The 23,454-nt window shown below is 51.3% G+C and overlaps 1 protein-coding gene across 2 annotated transcripts in view; it reads left to right on the top strand.

The window, feature by feature from the left end:
- Window positions 1-17,952, top strand: part of PRKCA (protein kinase C alpha) — a 358,338-nt gene extending 340,386 nt beyond the window's left edge. For both annotated transcript variants that reach the window (XM_015235211.3, XM_072939443.1), the window contains one exon: window positions 11,472-17,952. In XM_015235211.3, coding sequence (XP_015090697.1) covers window positions 11,472-11,636 — 165 coding nt within the window. In that variant the 3' untranslated portion in view covers window positions 11,637-17,952. The remainder of the gene's footprint in view (window positions 1-11,471) is intronic.
- Window positions 17,953-23,454: the final 5,502 nt, after the last annotated feature.

The following is a 23,454-nucleotide window of genomic DNA, read 5'->3' as shown; positions in this document are numbered from 1 at the left end:
TGGGCTCAGTTCCCACACTGGCCACCATCCCTGCTGCAAGGACTACCTGCATGTCAGCCACTGTCCCTGGCGTTGCCACCTTCATTCAGATTCTTCCTATATGACTTCCTAGAAAATCGCCCCTGTTTTTGTTTGTTTATTTGCAAACACTGTGCACCAGGCCCTGATCTCAGTGCTTTACAAATTATTTCATTTAACCCTCACAACAACCCTGGGAGGTGGCTACTGTTGTCCCCAATTTACAATTAAGAAAAGTGAGGCACAGAGAGGCTGAGCAACTTGCTTGAGGACACACAGCTAGTAGGTGGTGGAACCTGGCTGCAAACTCCAGTGTTTCGGCCCTGGTATCCTTTCGCCACTGCACCAAGGTTTCGTCTTAACATTTATATCTCTGGAGATAAACTGAGAGTCTTTAAGACACCAGCCCCCTCACTCACGCCGCCTGCCACTTGCAGTGAGTGCTTCCCAAGGAGGCTGCTTTTCCCTGCATCCCGTTTCTAAGAGCCGAGTGCATCCGTGCCTTCCAGCTCTGCCATCGTCTTGGCCAGTATTGGGTGGTCTCCTGGGACTGCACAGAGAGCACCTTTATTCCACAGTCAGCTTTAGAAGCATCCCTGGTTTTGGGGTTTGGCCCAAATCTGTCTCCTCTGACAGGTGCCCATGAGCCAGCAAAGGGGACCCTCCCGGGGTGCTGAGTTCCCGAGTGGGTGGCACACAGCTTTATTCTTAGAGCAGCAACTTCCTCGTCAAATCTGCTTATGTATCCTCTCCTCCAAGAATAAAACTGCTGGTGGCAAGCCCACGAATTTTATTTTTCCGAGATATTTTTAGCATCAACTGAAGAAAAACTGAAATGAATCAGGTCAGTTGACTTCCTCCTGAATCATCACTTCAAGGAAGGCCCTTGTGTATCGGCCACCCCTTCCCCTCTGCAGCCAGGCCTGGACGCTGATGGCAGGAGGCCCTCCTAGGATCCCAGCCCTCCAGTTTGCAAAAGCTGGTTTTAACGGGGTGGAAGATGAAGACAGTGATGAATGATGCTGCAAACCGCCTCAGTAGCACATTCTGTTGGGATTGTTCCTTCTTCCCTTTCATATCTATTTAGCCTTCTCAAATTAAACATGGAAGGTACACAACAGCATCTTACAGGCGGCTTAGCTTCTCCACGGGAGCCTTGTAGGGACCCCCACTGACCCTGCTTTACGTGTTGAGCAAAACACAGCGACTTGTCCATCACTTTCTGGAAAGAAATGACATGATGCAGAGTCAGCTATGATATACGTCTTCTTCCATTTATTCCCACTGCATTTGCAGAAGAGATGATTTCTTTGCATCACCTCCCACGCGCTGTGGATACTGTGGCCCTGACCTCAGGTGGAGGGGAAACGGGAAGGTGGCTTGGCACCGGCAGCTGTGGGCCACAGGAGTCCCTGGACACGCAGTCACACCCCGTGGCAGGCAGTCGAGCCGGGAGCCGTGTGTGTTTGCCTACTCCTGGAGGGCTGCTGCTGCTCATTTTCCAACTGAGTGCTGGTTTAAATAAAGAATAAATTGCCTCTGGCCGTGAAGAAACAGTCCCCCCAGAAACACACAGAAGCAGAAATCATGGGAAGAGGCCCTAAAACCGAAGGTTTCAGGTTAAAGGCCTGTTTGGCGAGAGCTCTGGTGGGAGAGACCGCTTCCGCTCACAGTGAGTTGCCCACGTTGCGCTGGAGAATCTGTACACGGAAAAGGAAGAAGCTAGGGGAAAAAAAAAATGCAAAAGGACCAGAGGGAGGCAGAAACAATGGTGGAGGCTGGGAGCCAGCGACTGCAGGAGTGAGCGGCAGACATCTTGTCCCAAAGCAGGAGCCAGTCAAGGGCGAGGGGGTAGCGTGGGAAAGTTCTGGTCCCTGGAGTCCCTGGAGAGCTCATCCCTGCCTGGTGGCAGCAGAGCGTGGCCCTTAATCTCGGGTGAACGGGGCATTTCAGCAGACTCTGAGGACGTGTGCCAGGCCGAGGCGGAAACACCACGTGCCGGGAGCAGTCCGAGGGGCAGCAGAGGCCATTCGCCCCGGAAGAAGACAACGCTGAGTCAGCTCGCCATCGAGGTTGCCCAGCTTGCCGGGTTTAGCAGGACCGCAGCAGAAGAGACCCAGTTGCCTCTGAGTTATCCTGTGATGTGGTTTCCCAACTTCCTCAATAAAAAAGTGTAGTTCCCTCCTCCAGAGCTAATTAAAAATTCAGAAGCGTTTCTAGCGAAGGTCCAGAGCTGAGTGTTCTCCGACAGGCAGTTGTGGTGTTTCGAGAGAGAGGCAGCAGCCTGGCTGTCGCTGCAGGCAGACAGCCAGGCAGATCGATTTCTGCCAGAGGCCCTCGCTTAACGTGCGCGCTGAACCCACTTCAGAGAGCAGCTCTCCTCTGCTCTACAAGTTTATAGCTCCGGCTGGCTACACTTGGCTGTCTTGGTGAAGCCTGCTCCATGCTTTCATAGCAAATGCTGGAGAATCATCTTCCCTGAGATTTATCGGATTAAGGACAGTGAGCTCCTGGCTCCCGTGAAATCAAGGCCTTGGTTATTGTCAATACCGGCCATAAGACTTCAGGTGCCCACGGTTATCTGCAGGGTGCGTCTGGAGATCAAGTTTGTGCTTGTAAGCTTGGGAGTCTCATTGTTTTACTTTTGATTTATTTTTTTTTTGACCCTTTAGTGAAAGATTATTCCGAAATCACTGACTTGTCTCTGAGAGTAGAGGCATTCGCTCCCTGGGCAGAGTTTGTCTGGACGGACTGAGGTTTCCATAGTGTCCTGGATTTTTTCATTTTCCTGCCTACCAAAGTGACATCACTGAAGCTACACCCAACTGCCTAGAGAGTGCGGAATTCTGCCGCCCAGGTGCATTTCACGATGTACCTGATGAACAAGGAGGCTCCGCGCAGACCATTCCATTTCACAGCGACATCTGCCATGCAGCCATGGCCTGGGTTCTGTTTAAGGTCACACATAAAGGAGGGTGGAGAGCGGAGGGTGACCAGGGTCAGGTGGGACTGTGGCCATTTCCCCCTCGGTCGGGTGCAGGTCTAGAGGCTCAGAGGTGCACCTGCTCGCATCGCAGGCACAGAAGTGGGAGTCGAGAGGGAGGAGCCTGCCCTGGGGCCACCCACAGTGGGAGAACCCGCGTCCCCATGTGAAGGTGAAGATGATTTTCTAAACAGCAGGGCCATCCCTTGTGTGTACCGGTTTATCTTGAAAAACAAAAGCCAAAGCAAAAACAGACAGCTGTGTTGTGATTCTCTCTCTCCTGGAGAGGAGGGAGCCACGTAGCTAACTTCCTTTCCTCCTTTGTGGGGAAGAAAACAGAAACAAGAAAACAAGCACACAGCAAGCTGGTTTCAGTTTTCTCTTCAAGAAAACACAGCAAAGCAAGACCCTTCTTAGCACTTGGCTGATGTTCTGAACGACAAACTGAAGTCAACAGAAAGAGGCTCCTTCGTGTCCAGAAGATCCCATGGAGGAAGGATCCTTTTTTTTTCAAGTTTAAAAAGGATATTGTCCTCGAAAGTGTTAACGTTCAGTTACTGAGTGAGAAATGAGAGGGTCGGGGCCACCTCCCGTGGCATCCTGCAACAAGGATGTCACATAAAAGAAGGATGCCGCCAGCCTGTGTCCATCCCAGCGTCCTGAGAACTCCCTGAAGATGGAAAGCTCTTTCTTTCTGTTTTGCCTTAAAAATATAAAAGGCCCGGGTTTTGGGTCCCTGCAGGCTGCCCCCAGAGGCACACGTGAGCCTGAGATTCGGATCCAATGTCACTTTGAGTTTTACAAAACTCAAAGTTTTATTCTTTTATTCTTTTATTCTGATTTACTGTTCACGGGAATAGAACGTCCAGCAACAGCCTTCGGCCCGTCCACGATAAGTAAGAGTTTATACAGATGTTGGAAGTGGAGGCTTCATTGATGGCTCTTTTTTTTTTTTTTTTAAATTTATCCGTTGGCACCAAGGAGCAGACCAGCCAGTTCATAGGCCGGCCAAAACCATTCACTGTACTTAAATAGTTTCGAGAGAGAGAGGAATTAATCTACACCAAGAAATGATACCCAGAATTGATGGATGAGCAGAGCACTTTGGAAATAGGCCTGCCTCTCACAGGTAGCCCTCCTGGGAAGTTGCTGTCGTCATTTTATCAAAAAGAGACAGAAAAAGAAGAAGAAAAGAACTTTCATCGGATCGTTGTCATCCTTGGAGCAAGAGCCTAAGGAGACAGGCACTTGGAGAGCCCAGCGCTGGTGCCTCTCTGCTGAGATGCGCAAAGTTCATTTTCCTGATCGCCTCGAGGTCCTTAATTTCACAGGATCATTAGTTTGTTTAGAGACTTTGATGATGGCTTGATGATCAAAGTCAGTGCAGTGTTCCTTTTTAACTTTTTTTTTAAAATCTATTTTGAAATAATGGTTGATTTCAGACTTGCAGAAGAGTTACAAAGACAGTGTAAAGAGCTGCTGCGTCCCCTTTCCCCAGAGTCCCCAGATGTTAACATTTCACCACGTTTGCTGTGTCATTCTTCCCCGGCACCTCTGATGAGGGCGTGTGGGTACAGACATACGCGCAATTTCTTCTTGGAACCATTTGAGAGTAACCTGCAGACTGACACCTAAAGAATGCCTCCTTACACCTAAGTAATTCCGTGTGTGTCTCCTAGAACTAAGGACATCTCATAGTCCTATGTTCTTTTAACAATGGCTCCGAAAAGTTATTTATACGGAGCAGCGGCTACCCAGGTGAAGGGAGGGGAGGCCGCAGGGTGGTTGTGCAAGTGATCAGTGCCGTCCGTGGGCGGCCTCGGGCAGCATCTAATCACTTCTTCCAGGTTAGCAGGTAGGTTCATTCTCTTGGCCTTTCCGTGGAACCCGCGGCAGTGATGCTAATTAAAATCAAGATTCTCAAGACTCAGGGAACTTCGCCGACAACATACAAACACTAACCAGCCTTGGGAGACTTCAGTCTGCCATCTTGTGATGTAATTTGGCTTGATTTAAGCCTCGAAACCAGTCGAAGACAGCATCTTCGACTTGGTTAATTAGATGCAAGAAGCCTTCCCATTCCTTGGTAATCACTCTCCCAAATGCTTTTCTGCTGGAAGGAAAAACAGGAAGGAATGAGACTTCTATAATAACCATCCATGTAAACAAGCAGCTCTCTCGCACGGCCCAGCGAGCTGCCGCGGAGGGTGACAGGGTAAGGCAGACCCTGTGTGAACTGACAAGTCCCGTGGTCTGAAGCGAAGGTCTCCCCCAGGGCTGGGCATTACCACAGCTGTTCCTGGAGAAGGAGCCTTGAACGCCCTAAAGCCCTTCATTAGCATAAGGAAAGAACAAGTGGGATGCGTGCTTTTATTTCAGAGAACACAGGCCACCACAAGGCAGAGCCTCTGCCCTCAAACACACGGGGCTATCACACCTGCAAGAACCCGCTCATTTAACCGTGTGTCTGTCGGCAAACGCATCCATGAAACCAGCTCCCTCCAGACCAGAATGGGCCTTTTCGGAGATGTGCTCGAAGGTGGCAGGTGAGATGAGTCTTGTCTCATTTTGCCTAAGAAACCACAGCCTGTTTCCAGTCTCTCATCCCAGGTAACGCTGGCAGGAGGTGAAAGGGGTCCCAGTCCCTTTCTGAACAGTTATTAAATACAACCTCTGTGTGCTGAACAGACAGTTACGCAGTAGGGAAGGACATAAAATGAGAAAACGGTCCCTCCCCCTCCCCAGTGGCCGCTCCAACTGCTCACCATCATTTCTGTAACTGTCTAGAAAGTTGTCCATGTGGGCAAACACACACGGATGAGGTGGTACCACGCGCTCTGTTTTGCACACCTTGCATCCTTCACGCAACAGTCCACCCCGGAGGCGTCGCCACGCCGGCTCACGTGGGTGTGCAGCATCCTTTGCACGGGCCGCTCCTTTCCTTTTGTTCCCAGGCCAGGCACTGACTTGTTTTCCAAATGCTCTCCTCTGTCCGTTCTTATTCTCCAGACTTTCTGTACCAAAATGCACTGGCTTCAGTGGGCATCCAGGCCTTCGGTGAGCACATTTGCAGAATCTTGGGTGACTTGATGAGCAAACTAACCTCACTTTTAACCCTCAGCGTGTGCTCCTGCTTGCGTTGGTCATGCACGGAAGGCCCCCCTCCCTCCTCCCACCCAGAGCATGCTGATCTTCTTAGAAAGGGCAGAGCCCGGCTGCCACCCAGGGGCCCAGCCCCCTCGCTGGACGGTTCTATAGTGTGGACAAGACTTCCCGGGAGGCTCAGAGCAGAATGCTCATTTATGTCGCTGAGTATTTAGTCAAAGGAAGACAGCGCAGGACCGCAAATCAGGGAGCCACACACAGACACAGGCGGTGTTCTTACTACACCCCCGGCCAAGACCGCGGCGCAGGGCTGTGGCCAGTTCCCCAAGCCGGGACACGGAACTCGGGTAAAGGTTCCCCTAATCCCTGCTGCATCTGGTAATCCCCAGAGGCGTTCCGCACCCTGATAAGTTTCCTTTCCCCTTAGTTTGGCGACTCACCTTTCCTCTGGCTTTGCTCTGCCTTCTTCCTGCCCTCCCGAGTTTGGTTTGGTGTTTTGCTTGGAAATGGCAGTGTTTTCGAGCTGCTCACACTCCCTGTGATTCCCACGCCAGTGACCGTGGGGTTAATTTCTGCATCACTGAGACAGCAAGGTGTAAAGGACACGACTGTGACCAGCACTTGTACCTTACCTCTCACAGGTGAGAATCACAGCTGAGAGGCCGGCGTCCGCGGGGCTGGCTCACTCTCTTCCCCGCAGCTCTTCGTGCAGAACGCAAAGGCCTGAGAGTGGCCCGTTTGCCACACGGGGCTCTGGATCGGGGAGCGTTGAAATCTCAGTTTCCACCTGGGGCCCATCTCTTCCTGGGCTGATTTCCCCTGGATTCATTTTGCTAACTGGTGAATTTACCAAATGGGTAGGAACATCCAGAGAACAAAAGAGTTAAGCCCTGAACTCAGAGCTAAGGCAGGGAGGTCATTATTAGCTCGTTCATCTCTCACATATTAATCGCGTGCCTTTTTACATGCCAGGCACTTGCCGCTCATGTTGCATCTTAGGTCTGGATCGCACCTGATCGTTCAGAAAGGGTCGCACCCACACCGTTCCTTCGGCCCTCACGGCGCCACGGAAGGTGGACATTCACATCCCCGTTTTATCTTCACAAAGGGGCGCAGTGTGTTGCCCTAAGCCGTTCCCTGGGCTCTTGGCCTCTGGTAGGTGATTCGCCTCATCCCGTTTTCCCTTGGGTGTCGCACACGGCACTAACACAGACGTCATCTGGTCTCAGGGAGCATCAGAGGAGCTTCCCGGGCTCATGTGCTGGCCCAGCCGGATCTGGGCTGCCTCCTCCCGCCCTCCTCCCCTACATCTTTGTCCCCCACCTGCTGTGTCAGGCCTCGCCTTCCGGGGGGCAAAAGCGTCAGTTGGTGAAAGGTGAGGGTGGTCTTTGGAGCTGAAGACAGTGCACACCCAGCCATGAGGCTTTGCTCACAAGTAGCGAGTGTGTCCTTGGCTGCTGGGGGTTGTCAGGGGGCCTGGAGCTCTGAGGCCGCGAACCACCCAACCTGCCTGCGGTCACAGACTGCAGAGGACGCTGCGCTTCCCGCGATGATCACCCTCCCGCTCATCCCCGAGGGGCACCAGGAGAATGTCTGCAATCAGGCCAGCTTCTTTTTTCGCTGGCACCACCACCCGGTCACTTGCATCCACAGGTTCCACTAGACCATCCCCCCTAAACCTTTTAGTCCCTCTTGTTGCTCCCTCTCAGATTCGAGGTGACGCCTGAGGCCCATTGCCCACCAAGCGGATGGCCTTGTGTTAGGCTGGCTCCCAGGTGGTCGGAAGAATCTTCTCTGCCTTCAGAAGACGATAGCTTGTTGATGCCCCCAAGGATCCAAGGAGCACTGGTTTTCATTATCCCGTTCAGTAGGTGGTGGTGGCAGTACAAGAACAGTTGCAGCTCTTTGCACAGATATCTCGAAAAACAAGTAATTCAGGGTCTCCAACTTGGCTTAAAGGAGATTGTCTATTTCTGGCCTGATTTCAGTAGGGGTTGTGGAGGGCTCATTGCTACCCTCTGTGGTGGAAAAACAAGCGCTATTTCTCATCCAGCTGAACCTGCGGTAAAAATAGCCATGCTTCTCCCACGCCTCTCCCGCTGGGGTTGGGGGGAGCATCTTGTTTCTGGTGTGATCTCTCTCAGCGTAAAAAGTCCTTGGATCCCAGCTGATCCTCAGGCTACGTGGGTGGGGGCGGCTCTCCCCCTTGGTTTCTGACATCCACTCACGGACACCGAGTTTTTGCTCTCTGCTTGCGCTAAGCCTGTCCCCACCTCAGTTCCTCTCCACCTAAGTGAGCAGGTTTAACAGAGATTTTCATTGGCTAAAACGTGATTTCTCTCTCTCTTTGGGATCAGGGGAAATTCCAAAGTGGTCGAGAGTGAGAAAGAAGGGGAGGGGGTTTGCGGCGGTGCCGTTTCCAGACCACCGGTCGCGTTCCCGTGCAGGGCGGTCACGGAGCCATGCTGGGATTGCCTTGGTCTCCGCGGCCCCCCTTGAGCTCCAGCCAGCTGCACGGTCACGGCACGAAGCCTGACACAGTGAGGGTTTCTGCCCCACGTGTCACAAAACTTGGCTTTACAAGCTACAGTGGCCCTTGGGAGCAACTCTCCTCTGGACACCAGCCTTAGAATTTCATGTCCTCAAGTGTCATCCCCATCACCAGATTTCTCGGTGTCGATGTCTATGTGGTCCCCCTTTAAGATCCTAGGATCTCTTCTTTTACTTTGTCTTTTATTTTTCTTCGGCAGTGAAGCCATGGCTTTTAGAAATTCCCCTTGGAAGCTGATTTGTGAGTACACTGAAGGTGGTCCTCAGAGGAAAGGGTCAGTCTTTCCTTTGACCCTTATGATTGCACAAAGACCTGTGCAGTCTTTTCATGGAACAGATGGACAAACCCAGAGCTACACGAACAGATCTCCAGCTAGTGGAGAGAGATCATACCGTACCGTCCTCTTCCTCTTCGAGACTTCCCCTTTTATTTGTTTCTGATAAATTCCTTCTTGCTCATCTTTGCATAGTTAGTGAAGGCCAGGAATCAATAAAGCAATGCAAGTGATCCCTTTTTAAGGGAGCACATGTCCCAGCCACGGGGAGCACCTCCAGTAGATTCACGTGAAGTCTTCCGGGCAATGGGTGTTGAATAATCAGGCTCCCAAACGATGTTCTACTCAAAGCCAACTCCACCAAGGCTGTCATACTTGCTTACGACACTTTTGCCTGTAACTTCTGCACTTTCTCCCTTCTCTGGTCTCAAGTATGGCTAGTTTCCGAGTTTGGCTGTCACATCTGTCCTCGCACTGACGTTGGGACCCACTCAGCCTCATGTCGCCCTCTTGGTGTATCTCAGGGTTCTCAACAGCCCTGTTGACCTCTGGGCCAACAATTCTTTGTTGTGGGGGGTGATGTGAAGCAGCGTCCCTGGCTTTTATCATCTTAGCAGCCGCGTCTGAATGTGGTGCTCTGTGGAAGTTGGTTGCTGTTGGTTGGCTGGTTTTACTGACAAATCCAGTGCAGACCCCTGATGAATTCATGGGAAGAAACATCACGCCCCTCTCTCTCCCTTGAACAGCCTTCTGAATAGTTCGGAATGGCCTGTGCATGTGAGAGGCTGCAGGCTCGGCTTCCGCTGTACCTTTGCTTCGAAGGCGCTTTGTGCTCATCCAAGGAGAGCGCCCTGGAAACGTGGAGCGTGAAGCGAAAGGCCTACCGTCCCCTGTGCGGGAGGCAGGACCTGCGTGATGAGCAGGGCTGATAGTAGGGCCTCTACAGAGTGACTGGAGGGGCCGAAAACCATCCCCCTGCCCCTCTCATTCTGCACATCCCCACCCAACAGTCACCGGTCTGAACTCTCCTCCAGTTAAGAAGCAGGTGGTGGCTTACGAAAATGAAAACCACCGCAGGAAGGGAAGCTATTGGTATGAAGACCTCACCTGGAAATCGTGACATGCTTTCCTCCGAGGCAGGGACTTAGGAGCAGGTTTTATTTAATGATGAGAGGATGGGGAGAGTATAATGAAGCTGGATTCTCAAGGAAACCTTCTAGAAGATGGGGCAGAGACGTGGCAGAGGAGGTGAGCTGTGAGACTCAGCTGGCATCGCCCAGTAACCCCAGGAGGTACTATGCTCTCCCCACGTGCTGGGTTCCGTGCGAAACACAAAACACCGTACGTGCAACCTTCGTAGCAGTCCAGAGAGGGAGGCACGACCATGCCCCCCATTTTGCAGGTAAAACGGGGCGGACCCCACTTCACAGTTTACCTCGAGCTAACCTCTGTCGAAGATGCAGGAATGCCTGGCTAGTGGAAGACTTCTGCTAACTCAGAATCAATTCATGTTGCCCTGCAGTACCAGGGGAGAGGGAGGGAAGTCAGTCCTTTGCAATGTGTGGGAAGTTGTGATTCGTATCACTGGGTCCCCTCCCAGCACCCTCTGTCTCAGCCACCCTGGGACCCTGGGACTCCAGCATGCCACACCCTTCTGGGTGGCTGGGAAAGTGAGCAGACACCTTTACTCTTGTTTGGGGTGGGGTTCTCAAGCAGTGCCGCTTCAGCTGCTGTGTTTCTCGGACCCCGCAGCCCCACCAGGGCAGCTCTGCCTGCAGCCCCACCTGCATTTAGCACCCTGGTGGACCCAGGAGGAGAGGAATATCTGAGACAGGCGGCAGACGCTGCCCGCTCAGGGCACCGGTGCAGACCTCCAGCAAAAACCACCAACAAATGAGCTCCGTGGTCACCTGTCTCTTAGTCGACCAGATGAACCCCGATCCGCCGAGTTCCGGCTGAGCTTGAGAACAGACAGCCCAGGCTTACCATTGCACCTACCCTGTGCCGGCTGAAGATTAGTTTAGGGGCTGAGGTTTTTAGAACCTCCCAGTTGGAAGACAAGAATAACACGGCTTTTCTTTATTACAAACATGGTTGCGAAGGACCCGACGTGCGTGAGACAGTGTTCTCAGCCTCTCGGTTCGGGGGTAACAGCCCCTATTCCCACCAACATCCCAGCCTTTTGATGTAGAAGCGTGACCGATGGCCCTGTGCGTGGGACACCCAGCTCATGGCTCTGTGAGGTGGAGGCAAAAGGCAAGAGGCTGTCTCCTTGCTGCTGCCTTCCCGGCACTGCCTGCGCACCTAGGGTTTCAGTTCCAGGGGTGTTTGACGATTTACAGCCGCGTGACTCTCGGTTACTGCTTGCTGTGCCTGGCTTTCGAATCCGGTCAGCCTGCAGGTCCTCCAGACTTCTTCCCGCCTAACCAGCCCCGACTCCCGCCCCCCCGGGGCCGCGCCCCTCCCTGCAGAGAGCTCCCGGGGAGCGGCCGCCTGGCTTCCCTTACTGACCTCTCCTCCTTCTTGCTCTCTCTCCACAGTGCGGCAAAGGAGCAGAAAACTTTGACAAGTTCTTCACGCGAGGGCAGCCTGTCTTAACACCGCCTGATCAGCTGGTTATCGCTAACATAGACCAGTCTGATTTCGAAGGGTTCTCGTATGTCAACCCCCAGTTTGTGCACCCCATCCTCCAGAGCGCAGTATGAAACGCAACTGCCGAGAGCAAACGCCTCCCCAGCCCCCGGCCCCGGCCCCAGCCGTGGGCAATGATCCCCAACCCTAAAATTTTAAGGCCACAGCTTTGTTTTTTGTTCCAGATGGAGGCCTGAAAATTGTAGGGTTGTTAGTCCAGATGTGATCAGCTGTTGAGAGTCTCTTTCTCTCACAACTGAAAACATTATCTCAACGGAAGGTGATCTCATGTCCAGTGTCCAGTTTAATCATGTAGAGGTCACATCTGGCTGTAGGGTAACCCTTCCTGGAAAGCAGATGGGCTCTTGCCCCCCCTCTTTGGTACAATTTGATATGTTCCCCACATCCTCTGCTGATATTCACCATCCAGATTCCCCGACCAGAGATGCTAAAATGAATCCACCCCAGTCCAGGGAGCTGGAAGCATCTCCACCCAAGACATCTTTGGAATGAAAAGAGCGGGGAGCCCAGGGAGTGGGCAAGGTGGGACTGGGGGGCGGGGGAGGCTTCGAAACACCCTCTGCTTCTGTTCTCTGCCTTGATGGATACAGTCCCTAGAATCCGAGAGGCCGGGATGAATCTGAATCCACCTGGCAAGCACTTGCGCGCTCGCTGTTCCCAGACACTGACAGCTGTAACCCAATCATGGTCCAGCGGTTACCAGTTTTAAAAAAAAAAGAAAAAAGAGAGGAAGAAAACCTCAGATGGGTTTTGGGGGAATCAGTCGTCTTGTACCCGACGTGGCTGATAACTGTCTTGATACTTGCATTTCTTTTTAAGAGGCCAAATCTTCTGAGGACTTTGCTAAAGGAGCATGTGAAATCATTTCAGATCAAGGCTAAACCAGTGTGTGTGTAATGTTCATTTTAATCTCTGGGAGATTATTCTGGACCCAGGGTGCCATCAGCAATCATGCCACTACTCACGAGTGTTGTTAGCCAACCTCCCCCCCTGCACCCCAACCCAACACCGGTATTTTGCTACCTGCTTCCTAAGAAGCCGACGTGTCTACGCCCCACCCCCTTTTGTACTTATTTATTTAACAGGCTGTGGTGTCGTTTATGAGAGTACGATGTATAGTAAGTTCATCCAAGTGTTGACTCTAGCCTCAGTCCCTAGCATTGATTGCCCTCCCGTCTCCAGCCCTCCATGTCCTCTTAGGGATGGACAGCGGTACAGTTTTGGTCCCCCATTTCCAGTTCATGTTGAATGACACCCCTGGAGCTGTAGACTCAGGAAACCTGGATGTGTTATCACTTCGAAGATGTTTTATCGCTAGAAGGATTTTAATATGTTTTGCAAATGCATCATGCAATGGATTTTGCATGTTTATAATAAACCTTAATAACAAGTGGAATCTATATTATTGATATAATCGTATCAAGTATAAAGAGAGTATTATACTAATTTTATAAGACACCACTGTGCTATATTTGTGAAGGCTCTTGTTTCTAATCTGCTTCTATGGTTAAGTTTTAGCTTCCTTCTTTGCTGCCGTGCCTCCTCCCGCCCTCCGCCCCTACTCCGTACGTACCCTGCCTTGGCGCTGGATCGGGTCTATTAATTTTTTATTGCAGTAGATCTCATTTCGAAAATGAATGGCTACTTTACCTGATCAATTAGGCTTAATCATACACCTATATATAAATATTTGATTCTATCTGCAGACAGAAGTTTTGCTTGAGGGGATTATTTTTGAGATGAGACTCCCTCTTCGCTTCTTAAGGCCGTCCTCTCTTCTGGTCCCCCGTAGCACTCTTCCTCGGGGGCAGCGGGGAACGTTTGACTCCAGTGTGCCTAGTATGTTTGTGTAGATACCGTGTTGTCACGGCCCCTGGGCTGCACTCTGTCCGTTTTGTTTCTGCCTTTCAGCTTTGTGGCTGTTGGTGAGTCAGGGCAGGAGGGACAGGCAGCTTCCCTCCCTGGTGCGTGGACGCAGCAGAAGCACGCGGTCCGCCTGGCTGCCCCGGAGCGCGCCGCTGTCGGCCCCTGGCAGCCCCTGGGCACAGCCAGCCCCCGGGGGCTGTCCATGCACGCTCTTGGGAGGCTGCAGATTTTCTCCCAGCTGCTGCTAGAACCAGCCATTCCGGCCTTGCGAGGAGCATTTCTGTAACGAAACACCATCCCAACAAGGTCCTCGACAGAGCCAGTCACCTAGAGCAAATTCACAGTGGACACACTTATCAGTCCTTGCAGGGGCTGTTCTGTTTCCCCTTGTTTCCCCCGAAGTATCTCCCGGCAGAGCATCTTCTCATGTTTACTCTCTGGCTCTCTGCCTGGATTTCAGGTCGCCCACAGCCACAGAGGGGTCTTAGAGCTGAGAGGCCTCCTCTGTGCTGGAAACGCTGGATCGGAGGCAGAGATGGAGCAGGGAATGGGTCAGACCAGAAAAGAGCAACTTCTTCTGCCATCTTTTAGGGGCCGTAACCTTCAGGTCTCAAAAGGGGCCCGAGCACATCCAGCGCTGTAGTCCTGCTGGGCCGTGCCCATTCGGGGACACTTCCTCCCCACATGAACCGCATTGGGTATGATAGAAAAGGGTTTAGAAAGAGCCTAAGGAACAAAAGAGCCTGTCCCCCTGCCCCAGAACAGAGCCACAGCAGGACGGGTCCCCAGCCCAGCTCTGGAGGTGAGGAAGGTCCCAGAAAGGAGCTCACAAGGTCGTGAACCATCCATCCCCGAGCCCCGGGCTGCCTGCTTGCTTTAAGCCAGCAGCAGGCTCCGGGTTTCACTCACACAGCAGCCAGTACACTTCCAACTGATTCATCTTTCTCTCGGGAACATGCTCAGTACCTCAGCTGGTTTTTATCCTTTCCGAATTTGTGGCAAAGTTTTAAAAGATGATGCCCTGTCAGGGGTGGGGCCCAGCCCTTTGCCTGAGAGACATCAGGCTTGAGGACAAAGTTGAAGGGAAAACAGTAAAAATCAGGGCCAGTGTTAACGTGCTGCAGTGTGTTTGGTACGTTGCTATGTCCTGAATTTAGATAAAAGCTAATGCTTTAAAATCAGAGCAGCCCATGACAGTTCTGCTGAAAGAATCCATCATGCGAGTAACCGTTAGCAGAATCGATTTATAAAACTCGGAGGCATGGTTCCCTTTCTTGAGCATCATGTGAAATAAAACAGGGAAGGAGCTGCCGTTTTAAAGAGTTGGAATAAGAATGATGCCTTGAAGGGTCAAGTCACTGAGGGACACTTAGGAAGTACCACCCACTGAGCACTGCAGGGCTGGTGGAAGTCCAGGCCCCTGGGATAACCTAGCGCAATCCGGGTCTCCATCAGACATGGTGACTCTGAAAGGCCATTCAAACTGCCCTGTGTTCGCTTCCCTTGGAGGGCGGGCCTTCCCTCTGTGGCTGCAGGCAGCGTGCTGGCTGCCCTCCTCTCTTGGCATCTTGTCTAAACCCACCCGGGGCTTGGTTTGAATGAAGTAGCTGGAGTGTCCTGCCAGGTGTGGCCCTCAGAGGTTAATGGGAAGTTCACGCGAGGCAGGAGCTAATTCAAAAGGTTGGTAGGAGACCCCAGGAACCGGAGTGATTGCTGTTGGTCACATCCACTCCTCTTTTATCCCCATGACCTGGTACATGTTCACGCAGAGTCACCGCCCGTCTCTTCTCCAGAGATGTGTCAGGCTTTCTTCTTAGAGATTTTGGTAGGAAATTAGAGGCCAGCAAATGGTGGTTGAGCCCCTCTCTGAGCCGCAGGCCTGAGCAGAGCATGGTGACTTGCTGGAAGGAGGGTGCAGCCGTCCAAGGACCACCTGTTGACGTTCTGAGAAGGAAGGTTGCTGGAGGCTGAGGTCGGTAATGAGTTTCGAGAAGAGGGGGTTTGACTGCAGAAGGACGCCTGCAGTAGGAGGAGGCCAGGAGGGAGCGGGCGTTTGGAAAGGAAGCTGCTGTTTCCAGTGGCTTTCCATCGGAAGTTGTCGGTGTAGATGAAAGGCACTGTCTGCTGGTCCTTGAGAGTGAGCTTGTTGCCAGGGACAACGTCTGTTCCTCCTTAAAAAACATCTCCCAAATGCCAACAGCATCCTCACCTGCTCCCAGAAGCCCCCTTTCCGCACCCTCCTTTGAAGTGGCTCTCATTTCTCTGGGCCGTCCTGCAAGAAGGTTCCCCCATACTTGCCCCCGTGGCTTTTTGCTGAGAATCACAGCAGCTGAGGGTGGATGGAAACGGAGACGTCACGGGAACAGCTTAACACCCCAGTTCCCCCCTGGGTCCACTTAGCAGGAGAAATTTTGAGGTTTTTTTTTTTTTTACTAGGGTTTGTTTTCTCAGCCCTGAAGAGGAGGGCAAAGTGAGAGTCTTATGCTTTTAAAAGCCTCAGAAAGGAGACACCACCTGACCGTCATTTTCTCACTTTGGTCTTACGAAGCACCTGTCTCTCGTGTGTGCCTGCCACACGGTTCCCTGTTTCTTTAAGCCCAGCCAGGGCAGGAGTTCCCCCACTGAGCACACTGAACAGCCGTGGTCGGGAAACATGATGCTGCGGCAGGGACCCACCAGTGATGACTTTAAGGGTTACGGGAGCAGCGAGGGCACGGCAGTTCCAGTGACGGAAAGGGGCACTCCGGTTCCACACTAATTCGACAAGGAGTGTTGGGGATATTTTTTTAAACATTTCCTTGAGCTCCTTGGGTTACATTTTTATGAAATATACCAGACTGTAAATATTTCTGTCATTTCCCAATAAGGCTGAGACAGCACGTCTAGGGGATGCTAGATGTTTCTGCTGTTGGAAGATACGGAAAATGGGAAAATTGGGTTATACGTGGACGTAGGCAGCCATCTAGAAATGGCGTCAACCACAATGCTGTTCACTCTGTCAAGTCGGGGTCTCTTCGGGAGGGTTAAAAGCTGAATAATCAGGATCCCAGGGCCTCTGATCTGTGTGATCAGGTGTCAGCTGATAACTGTGCAGGTCCAACTCGGTCATCAAATAGCCTTACAGTGACCCTACACTAAGGCCCACAAGTTCCAAAGACTTTTTAAACCTTATGGAAGAAATTAATTTGTGAATTCCAATAGAACGTCTGAATATACTGGGCTATTTGTACTTTTTTATAGAGAACTTTAATAACTCGGTTCTTCTTTAAAAATGAGTTTTTAAAATAAAACTACTGACAATTTCATAAGATTCCAACCACATGGAGCCTGTAGGGGGACTCACCTGGAGTCAGCTAGAGCACCCCTGACCTGCACTCCCACTGCAGGATTTTCCTGTACCAGTAGGGTATGAAGTCCACATCACCGTGACTGGGAGTTCAGGTGGAACGTGTTGGCAGAATGATGTCCTTCGTGTTCTCAGTAGATGCTGAGGACAACTGTCTAAAGTCTAGAAACTTTGGGACCACAGGAAAGATGGCTTTATTGTCCCCCTTCCAGGTGCAGCTCCAGGACAACATTCCCCAGGGGCCCCTGGAACCCCCTTTCTTGCCCTGTGAGGTCTGCAACCCCCTTTTGGCATGGAGGGGTGGTGCTTCCTCAGCTCTGTCTCCTCTCCCCTCGGGTCCCCGGGTATCTCATATTCAGTGGAAGTTCAGTGATGCCCTGTAAGGATTTTGCCCACTGGGTAATTCCAAAATGCTCCAATGTCCCTAGGAAGGAAGAGGCGGCAGGAAGTGCACCCGCCGGCATCTGTTGCACGGTCACCCCTTATGTGAGTACACAGAACCCTACTTTTCAGAAAATAGGTATCAAGTCCACTTTATAAGAACCCTTTTTTTCTAAAATAAGACAAAACGGTGGCTTTGCATTTCTGATTAAACAACTGTGTCTTTGTCTCCTCTGGGTATTTATTCCTGTGATTGTTTATAGATTTTTGTTGAAACTCTTCCTGGAACAATGTGATTCCTTTCTTGAGGGAATTAGATTCAAAATCGTACATGAAGGCTGTTATTCTTTTGAGTCTAAAAATTCACTTCTCATCTCTTCTCTTAGGGTTTTTCAGAATATTTTTTATAGCTGGTCAGAAACATTTGAAATCATTGTTTTTGCTACATGATTTGGGGGTGGGGGGGAGAAGGACATGTCATGCTTAAGTCATTCATTGAAAAACGTAAGACCCCAAGTTTGTATGGAGGAGGAAGAGGAAGAGATGGAGGTTGAAGTTTTTCCTTCTGTGTAAGCACCTACCGACAAAACGTAGAGGCCATTCAACTGTCAAATAACATTTGGTTTCTAGCAGGCGAAATGGATGTATAAATTACTGCATTGCTGTAATTCGTATAACCTCTAATCTTTGTTTGCATGCTATGCTTTGTTAGATACATTCATTGTAGTTTGGAAGCCAGTGCGTATGAATAAAGATAATGATCATTCCTTCATGTACTTGGTCTCATTTGCATCCGTCTGTGGCTTCGCAATTATTTTTCATCAAGTGTTCATCTAGCAAGTGTAGCGTTGACTCTGGACACACTCTGCGGACACCCCCATCTTCTCTCCTGAGTCACGCATGCCTCTTCGTTGAGGTTCACTGTTTGTATTTCTTCAAATACATCCTGCTTTGAGTTGAAACCCAAACAGTTACTGGGATGAAAAAGCAGCAGGTCATTTAATCATTCATGGAGTTGTGCCCGGCATGGGCATGTGCTGGAGAGGACGGTTGGCCTAGCTCCTGCCTGCGTGGAGCCTGCGTCCCTGCACCCCCAAACTGCAGAGGGCACACTGCAGCTGGTGAGGAGATCGTCCAAAGATGGATAACCCCCTTCCACTGGAGGAGGGGTGCCAGAAGGAATTCAGTTCTAATCTTGGGAATGTTTCTCTCGAAATGGACATTTCTCACACATCCCATTGGCTGCACTGTGCCCTCGGCATCAGGGTGTCAGCCCTTTTGGTGTCAGCAGCCCTCGTCCTGTATTTGTTCACGGGTGGAAAATTGGAAATTTTCAAATGCGAAACAGGGAAGATTCCAGATTAGCCTCAAAAAGAATTAAAAACCAGTAACACAAAAAGAAAACTATTTTGAAAAGCTAAGGGTCAGGCTCAACAAAGTCACCCTTGCTGGCTCCTTTGCCTCCTTTTGGGGGGCTCCTCTCTGCTCACATGCTCACACTTACGGCCTTATGCCCCTACCACCTCCTCCCTCCCCACCCAGAGCCCCCCCGTCCTGCCCCTCCCCACATGCTGTACCAGACCACCTGTCCTGCGGTCCCTTTCCTCAAGGCCTTGCTCCAGCCCATGAAGTAGATGACCCAAGTACCAGTGTCCACGAGCTAATATTCTGTCCCCAAGCTGCCATGGTCACCCTGAATCTGCCCGAAGTTAAGAGTCTTTCCGCTGCCAACACAAGAGCCAGTGGGAGAGTTATTCTGAGAGCACAAGGCACACTGAGCGCCCTCAGAGCAGTGTGTGGTCACTGGCTCCAGGGGGGGCCTGAACTTCACTGGGGGCTGGTTGCTTTCACATCTATATACGGCTTCACATTGCCTAGCAGAGTAGCGGTGTGAAGGATGGCTTACAATGGCTTTATCAGCATGCCCTCGGCCCCCACCAGTGGGCTGCTTTATTTTCTGTGCGTCTGGTTCAGCTCTGTTTTATTTCCTTTTCGCTGCAAAGCGCCCTTGTGAGCAGCCAGTGACTGTGACTTACCCCTGCGGGGCGACCCCAGAGGCCCCCATCAAATGGGGCTGGTCCTCCTGGCCCCACGGAAGCCAAGGGGATGACCTGAACACCTGGAGGTAGCCAGGCAGCCCCATCGGCATGTGATACACCACTAATCTCGAGATTGCAACTCCCAGCTGTCCTGGAAACCCGTCCCTTCCTCCTCCCACTCACAGCTGACACGTCCGACCCAGGTCAGCTTCTGGCTGGGCTGGCAGGTCATCACCAACTCAGAAGATGGTTCAGCCTGACATGGTCCTGTACTTCCCGGCACATACATCCTCCCCGTCGTGCCCAGATCCTGGCTGTGGGCCTGGCCCCCGTGGCCGCCTCCTCCGCATAGACCCACATCGCTTCATCCCTTGTGCCTCCCATCTCTGGAGAGGCAGCCCAGGTGGTGGTTATGAGCAAAACTCTGTAGCCATCCTGCTTGGCATCCCCCTTAGTAATTGTCTGATGGGCGCTGAGTTGTTTGTGTCTCCCTGTGTCTCCGTTTCCTCGTCTGTAAAAGGAGATCGTCGTAATGGTGCCTGCTGCACAGGGCTGCGGGGAGGACTGGACGTGAATCTGTCTGGAGCGTTAGAGCCTCCCACGCAGGGAGTGTTAGCTCTCATTACAAGGGTGGGAGCACAGGACGCAGTCCCCCTGTGACCAAGCAGAGGGTAACACTGCAGTGAGAGAGCACAGTAGGGTTTTTCTCTCCTTTAGCCCTTTTTGAGAAAGGGGGCCATGTGTCAGCTGATTGGGGGATTCCTGGTGTGAATAATTAATGAACCAACCTCAGCATCGAGGAACAGAGCTGAATGGGGGCGTGCGGGCACCCCGGCAGGCTTAGATGGCTGTTCTGAAAATAGGAATTCAGTATTCACACGAAGGAACAGCTGAGCAGCGTGGGAGGAAGACCAGAGAACTGCCAAGGCCCAGCTTGCCCCACCCACAGGCACAGCTGCCCCCGGTCCAGCTCTGCTGGCCGAAAAGTCAGAGACCCCTGGAGGATGAGTGCCGGGGGGACAGTCCCCAGCCGGCCGGCCCCTCTGCAGCCGGGGAAGCTCCAGGCCGGCCCCGGGCCGCTGCACAGTGAACGTCTGTTGAAAGAATGAGGGTAAAATTGTAACACGTGGATGACTTGGAGCCTGGGTCACTCTGGCCGCAGAGGCTCCACATCTACCTGACCCTGCCCTGAAATGATGAGCAGTGCCCCTTGCTGTGGGTGGCGGAAGGGTCTCTAAGGGTTTGCTTAGGTAGGGGGCTCCCTGCGGGGCAGGCCTGTAGACAGGATACAGTTCAGGGAACACAGAGTAAGGCGTTAGACTCAGCTTCAGCAAGAGCTGCTGGATGTCCCTCCTCTGCACCTGCGTCTCCCCCGCCGTCACACACTCACACACCCCTGGCGGGTCCAAGGCCCTGTCCACGGCGCACCCTGACTCCCGCAGGAGCCTCCTGCCTGGTCTACTGACCTGAGCCTAGCGGGGTGTTACCCAAACCATAACCATGCACTCATGGTGTTTACAGCCTAATTAGGGAGACAAGATGTACACACAAGAATGAAGTAAAGATCAGCTCTCAAAAACTCTTCATGAGCTGATGCCAGGGAAACCCACACTGTCAATCTCTGCCATCCACCAGTATCTAGAAGCAGTGGCTACTGCGGCTACATTTGAATGACTGATTGTTTAAAGCCCTGAGCTTTTCCTCCGGCCTGTTGTGTGCTCCGGCGGTGAAATTGCGGTTCGGCTAAAATGCTAACTCACATGAGCAAAGGCCAAACCCATCTGCTTTCACAGTCTGTCCGCGTTCCGAGAACACATCACAGGGAGCGAGGCTGAGCCTGCAGGGAGTACGCAAGTGGTGCTTTTGGCCCTAAGAAAGCAGAACTGGATGTCTCCCCAAGATGCTTTTTTTTTTTTTAAAAAAAAAAGCTAATTCAATAAATATATTGCAGAGAGACCTATTCTAGGCAGGAGAAGGGAACGTACAATGTGGTTCTAAAGAACTGAAAGAGCTAGTGATGGGCTTAGGCAGAGGGGGAAGTGGCAAAAAAAAAACCAGATATAATGCAGATGATAAATACACACACACACACACAAATACACACACACACACACACACACACACACACACACACCCACGAGTGAGGGCCAAAGCGCGCCCCAAGCACTCTTTTGGTTACTTCACGTGCATTTTTTAAAGTCCACAGTGGCTGCTTGAGATGGGTCCTAGTTATCAGACCCATTTTACAGAAGAGGAACGTGAAGCCCAGAGAGGTTAAGTAACGATTTCCGGGTGGGCAACACCATGCAAACCGAGCCAATTGGAAGAGCATAGATGTGAGCCATGCAGGGGGACTTCTTGGAGGAGGAGGGCAGGAGGCTGTGGTCTGATGGAGAGAAGGATGGAAAGGGGAGATCAAAAATATACAGAAGTCAGTAAACAGGGGGGAGGGGAAGGACTGACTCTTCTCTGGCACCCTCTGCATTGATTTCCACATAATCATCTCGCTTAATCCTCATGGCAACTCCTCGGAATAGAAGCCACAGTTCACATCTTACAGGTGGGGAAACTGAGGCCCAAGTTAACTGACCAGCTTCCAGTTACGTAACTCTTAAGCACCACAGCGAGGTTTCTCCAATAGTTCTGACCTCACCAAAGAGGTGGCCTGGCTGGGGGTGCACGACCTTCTCCCTTTATGGCTTCCTTCAAAGCCCACCCCACCGCCAAGAGGAAGTTTCCGTCCCTCAGCTGAGTCTGAGGCCGATGAGACCAGAGGCTCTTCTGGAACTCTCCTGGAACCGTTTCTGGAAGCCTCTCTCCCGCCTTCACCTGACTTTTTTTTTTTTTTTTTTTTTGAGCTGTCTAGGTATGGGTGGAGGAAGAAAAATAGCACCATGGTTCTCAGAACCCGGCAGGTACGGAGAGGCCCCAGAGGAAGGAGAAACCTGGTGGGCAGGGCTGGGTGGCCCTGGGGTTCACCCTGCACCCACTGGCCAGCCCTGGCTGGGGGCCCCCCAGAAGCCAAAAACAATCGAAATTCCATGAGTGCGGGTGAATCCCAGGGAGTGCAGGGAGGGAGAGTTTAAGGCTGGCCAGGCGAGGCGAGCATCATGTAGTGACTAAGGACCCTGGTCGAACAGAAGGGCTGAGTTCTTTGGCCACGGGCAGCCCAGGGAGGAAAGGTTGGACTTGAGTGGGGCAGAGGGCTATGGGGTATGTTTTTACTTCTTTTGAAAATGTATAAAAAATAACACTGGATTCTTGTAGCTAATACAGATAAGAGAAAGAAAATCTCCCCCATCCCAAGGTAACCACTGTCATACTTGAAATGCTTGATAACTTGCTTACTTCACTTAACTGTCATTACTTTGTGATCTTTTCACGATGGGACAATGCAGCCCTCGTATCAGGCTCCACTGGGATGTGCAGCTGGTCACCTAAAGCAGGAATAGCAAATGCCGAAACGTGCATACTTCAAACATTTTAGTGTACCTTAGAGCCTATAAATGCCCAACATTCAGGAAGGATGAGGTCTTCTCTCTCAGGGCCCTACCCATTTCTTGCATAAACTACACCCATTGTGCCCGACTTAAATTTGCCAATTTGGGTTTCTCTGAACAGAATAAAATACTCACAAAGCAACCTGAATGCAAAGTCCTTCTGGAAGTTGGCAATACCTTCTAGTGTTCTCTGGTTGCCTTGCCCACACCTAGCTCTAGAGCCACTTAAAAAAATAAACTCATTCTTATTCTCTTTCTTAAAACATTCTATTTTGTCTTCATTGAAACAACTCTATTCTTTGCACTTGTATTTCTTCAGTGTTATGTGGCATTTGCTAAATGACTTAACTGAAAAACAATATAGCAGCATCGAATGTTTGCGGAGCGAATTGGCTGACTTGCGGCAAGTCCCAGTGAGAACACAATTGCACAGAGTTACGAGAAAATAGGAATTTGAAGAAAATAAGATGTTCAGCATGGGAATTATTCCATGTTCAGCCATGGGAATAATTTAGCGTTTTGCGGAGGGGAAAAAAAATGGTCGGTTAATCCAGTAGGTCCTTTGGTGGACATCAGCTAAAGAAGATTCCACTACAAAATATAGATCTTTCCACAGAATTATTTTATTTTTTAAAATACATTTTTATTGAAGTACAGTCAGTTGACAATGTTCTGTCAATTTCTGTCGTACAGCACAATACTTCAGCAATACAGGAACATACATATATTCATTTTCATA

The sequence above is a fragment of the Vicugna pacos genome, chromosome 16 (genome assembly GCF_048564905.1).
Source record: "Vicugna pacos chromosome 16, VicPac4, whole genome shotgun sequence".
Classification (NCBI taxonomy): Eukaryota; Metazoa; Chordata; class Mammalia; order Artiodactyla; family Camelidae; genus Vicugna; species Vicugna pacos.
The sequence above is the reverse complement of the archived record's forward strand: the minus strand, read 5'-3'. Positions and strand labels throughout refer to the sequence as shown.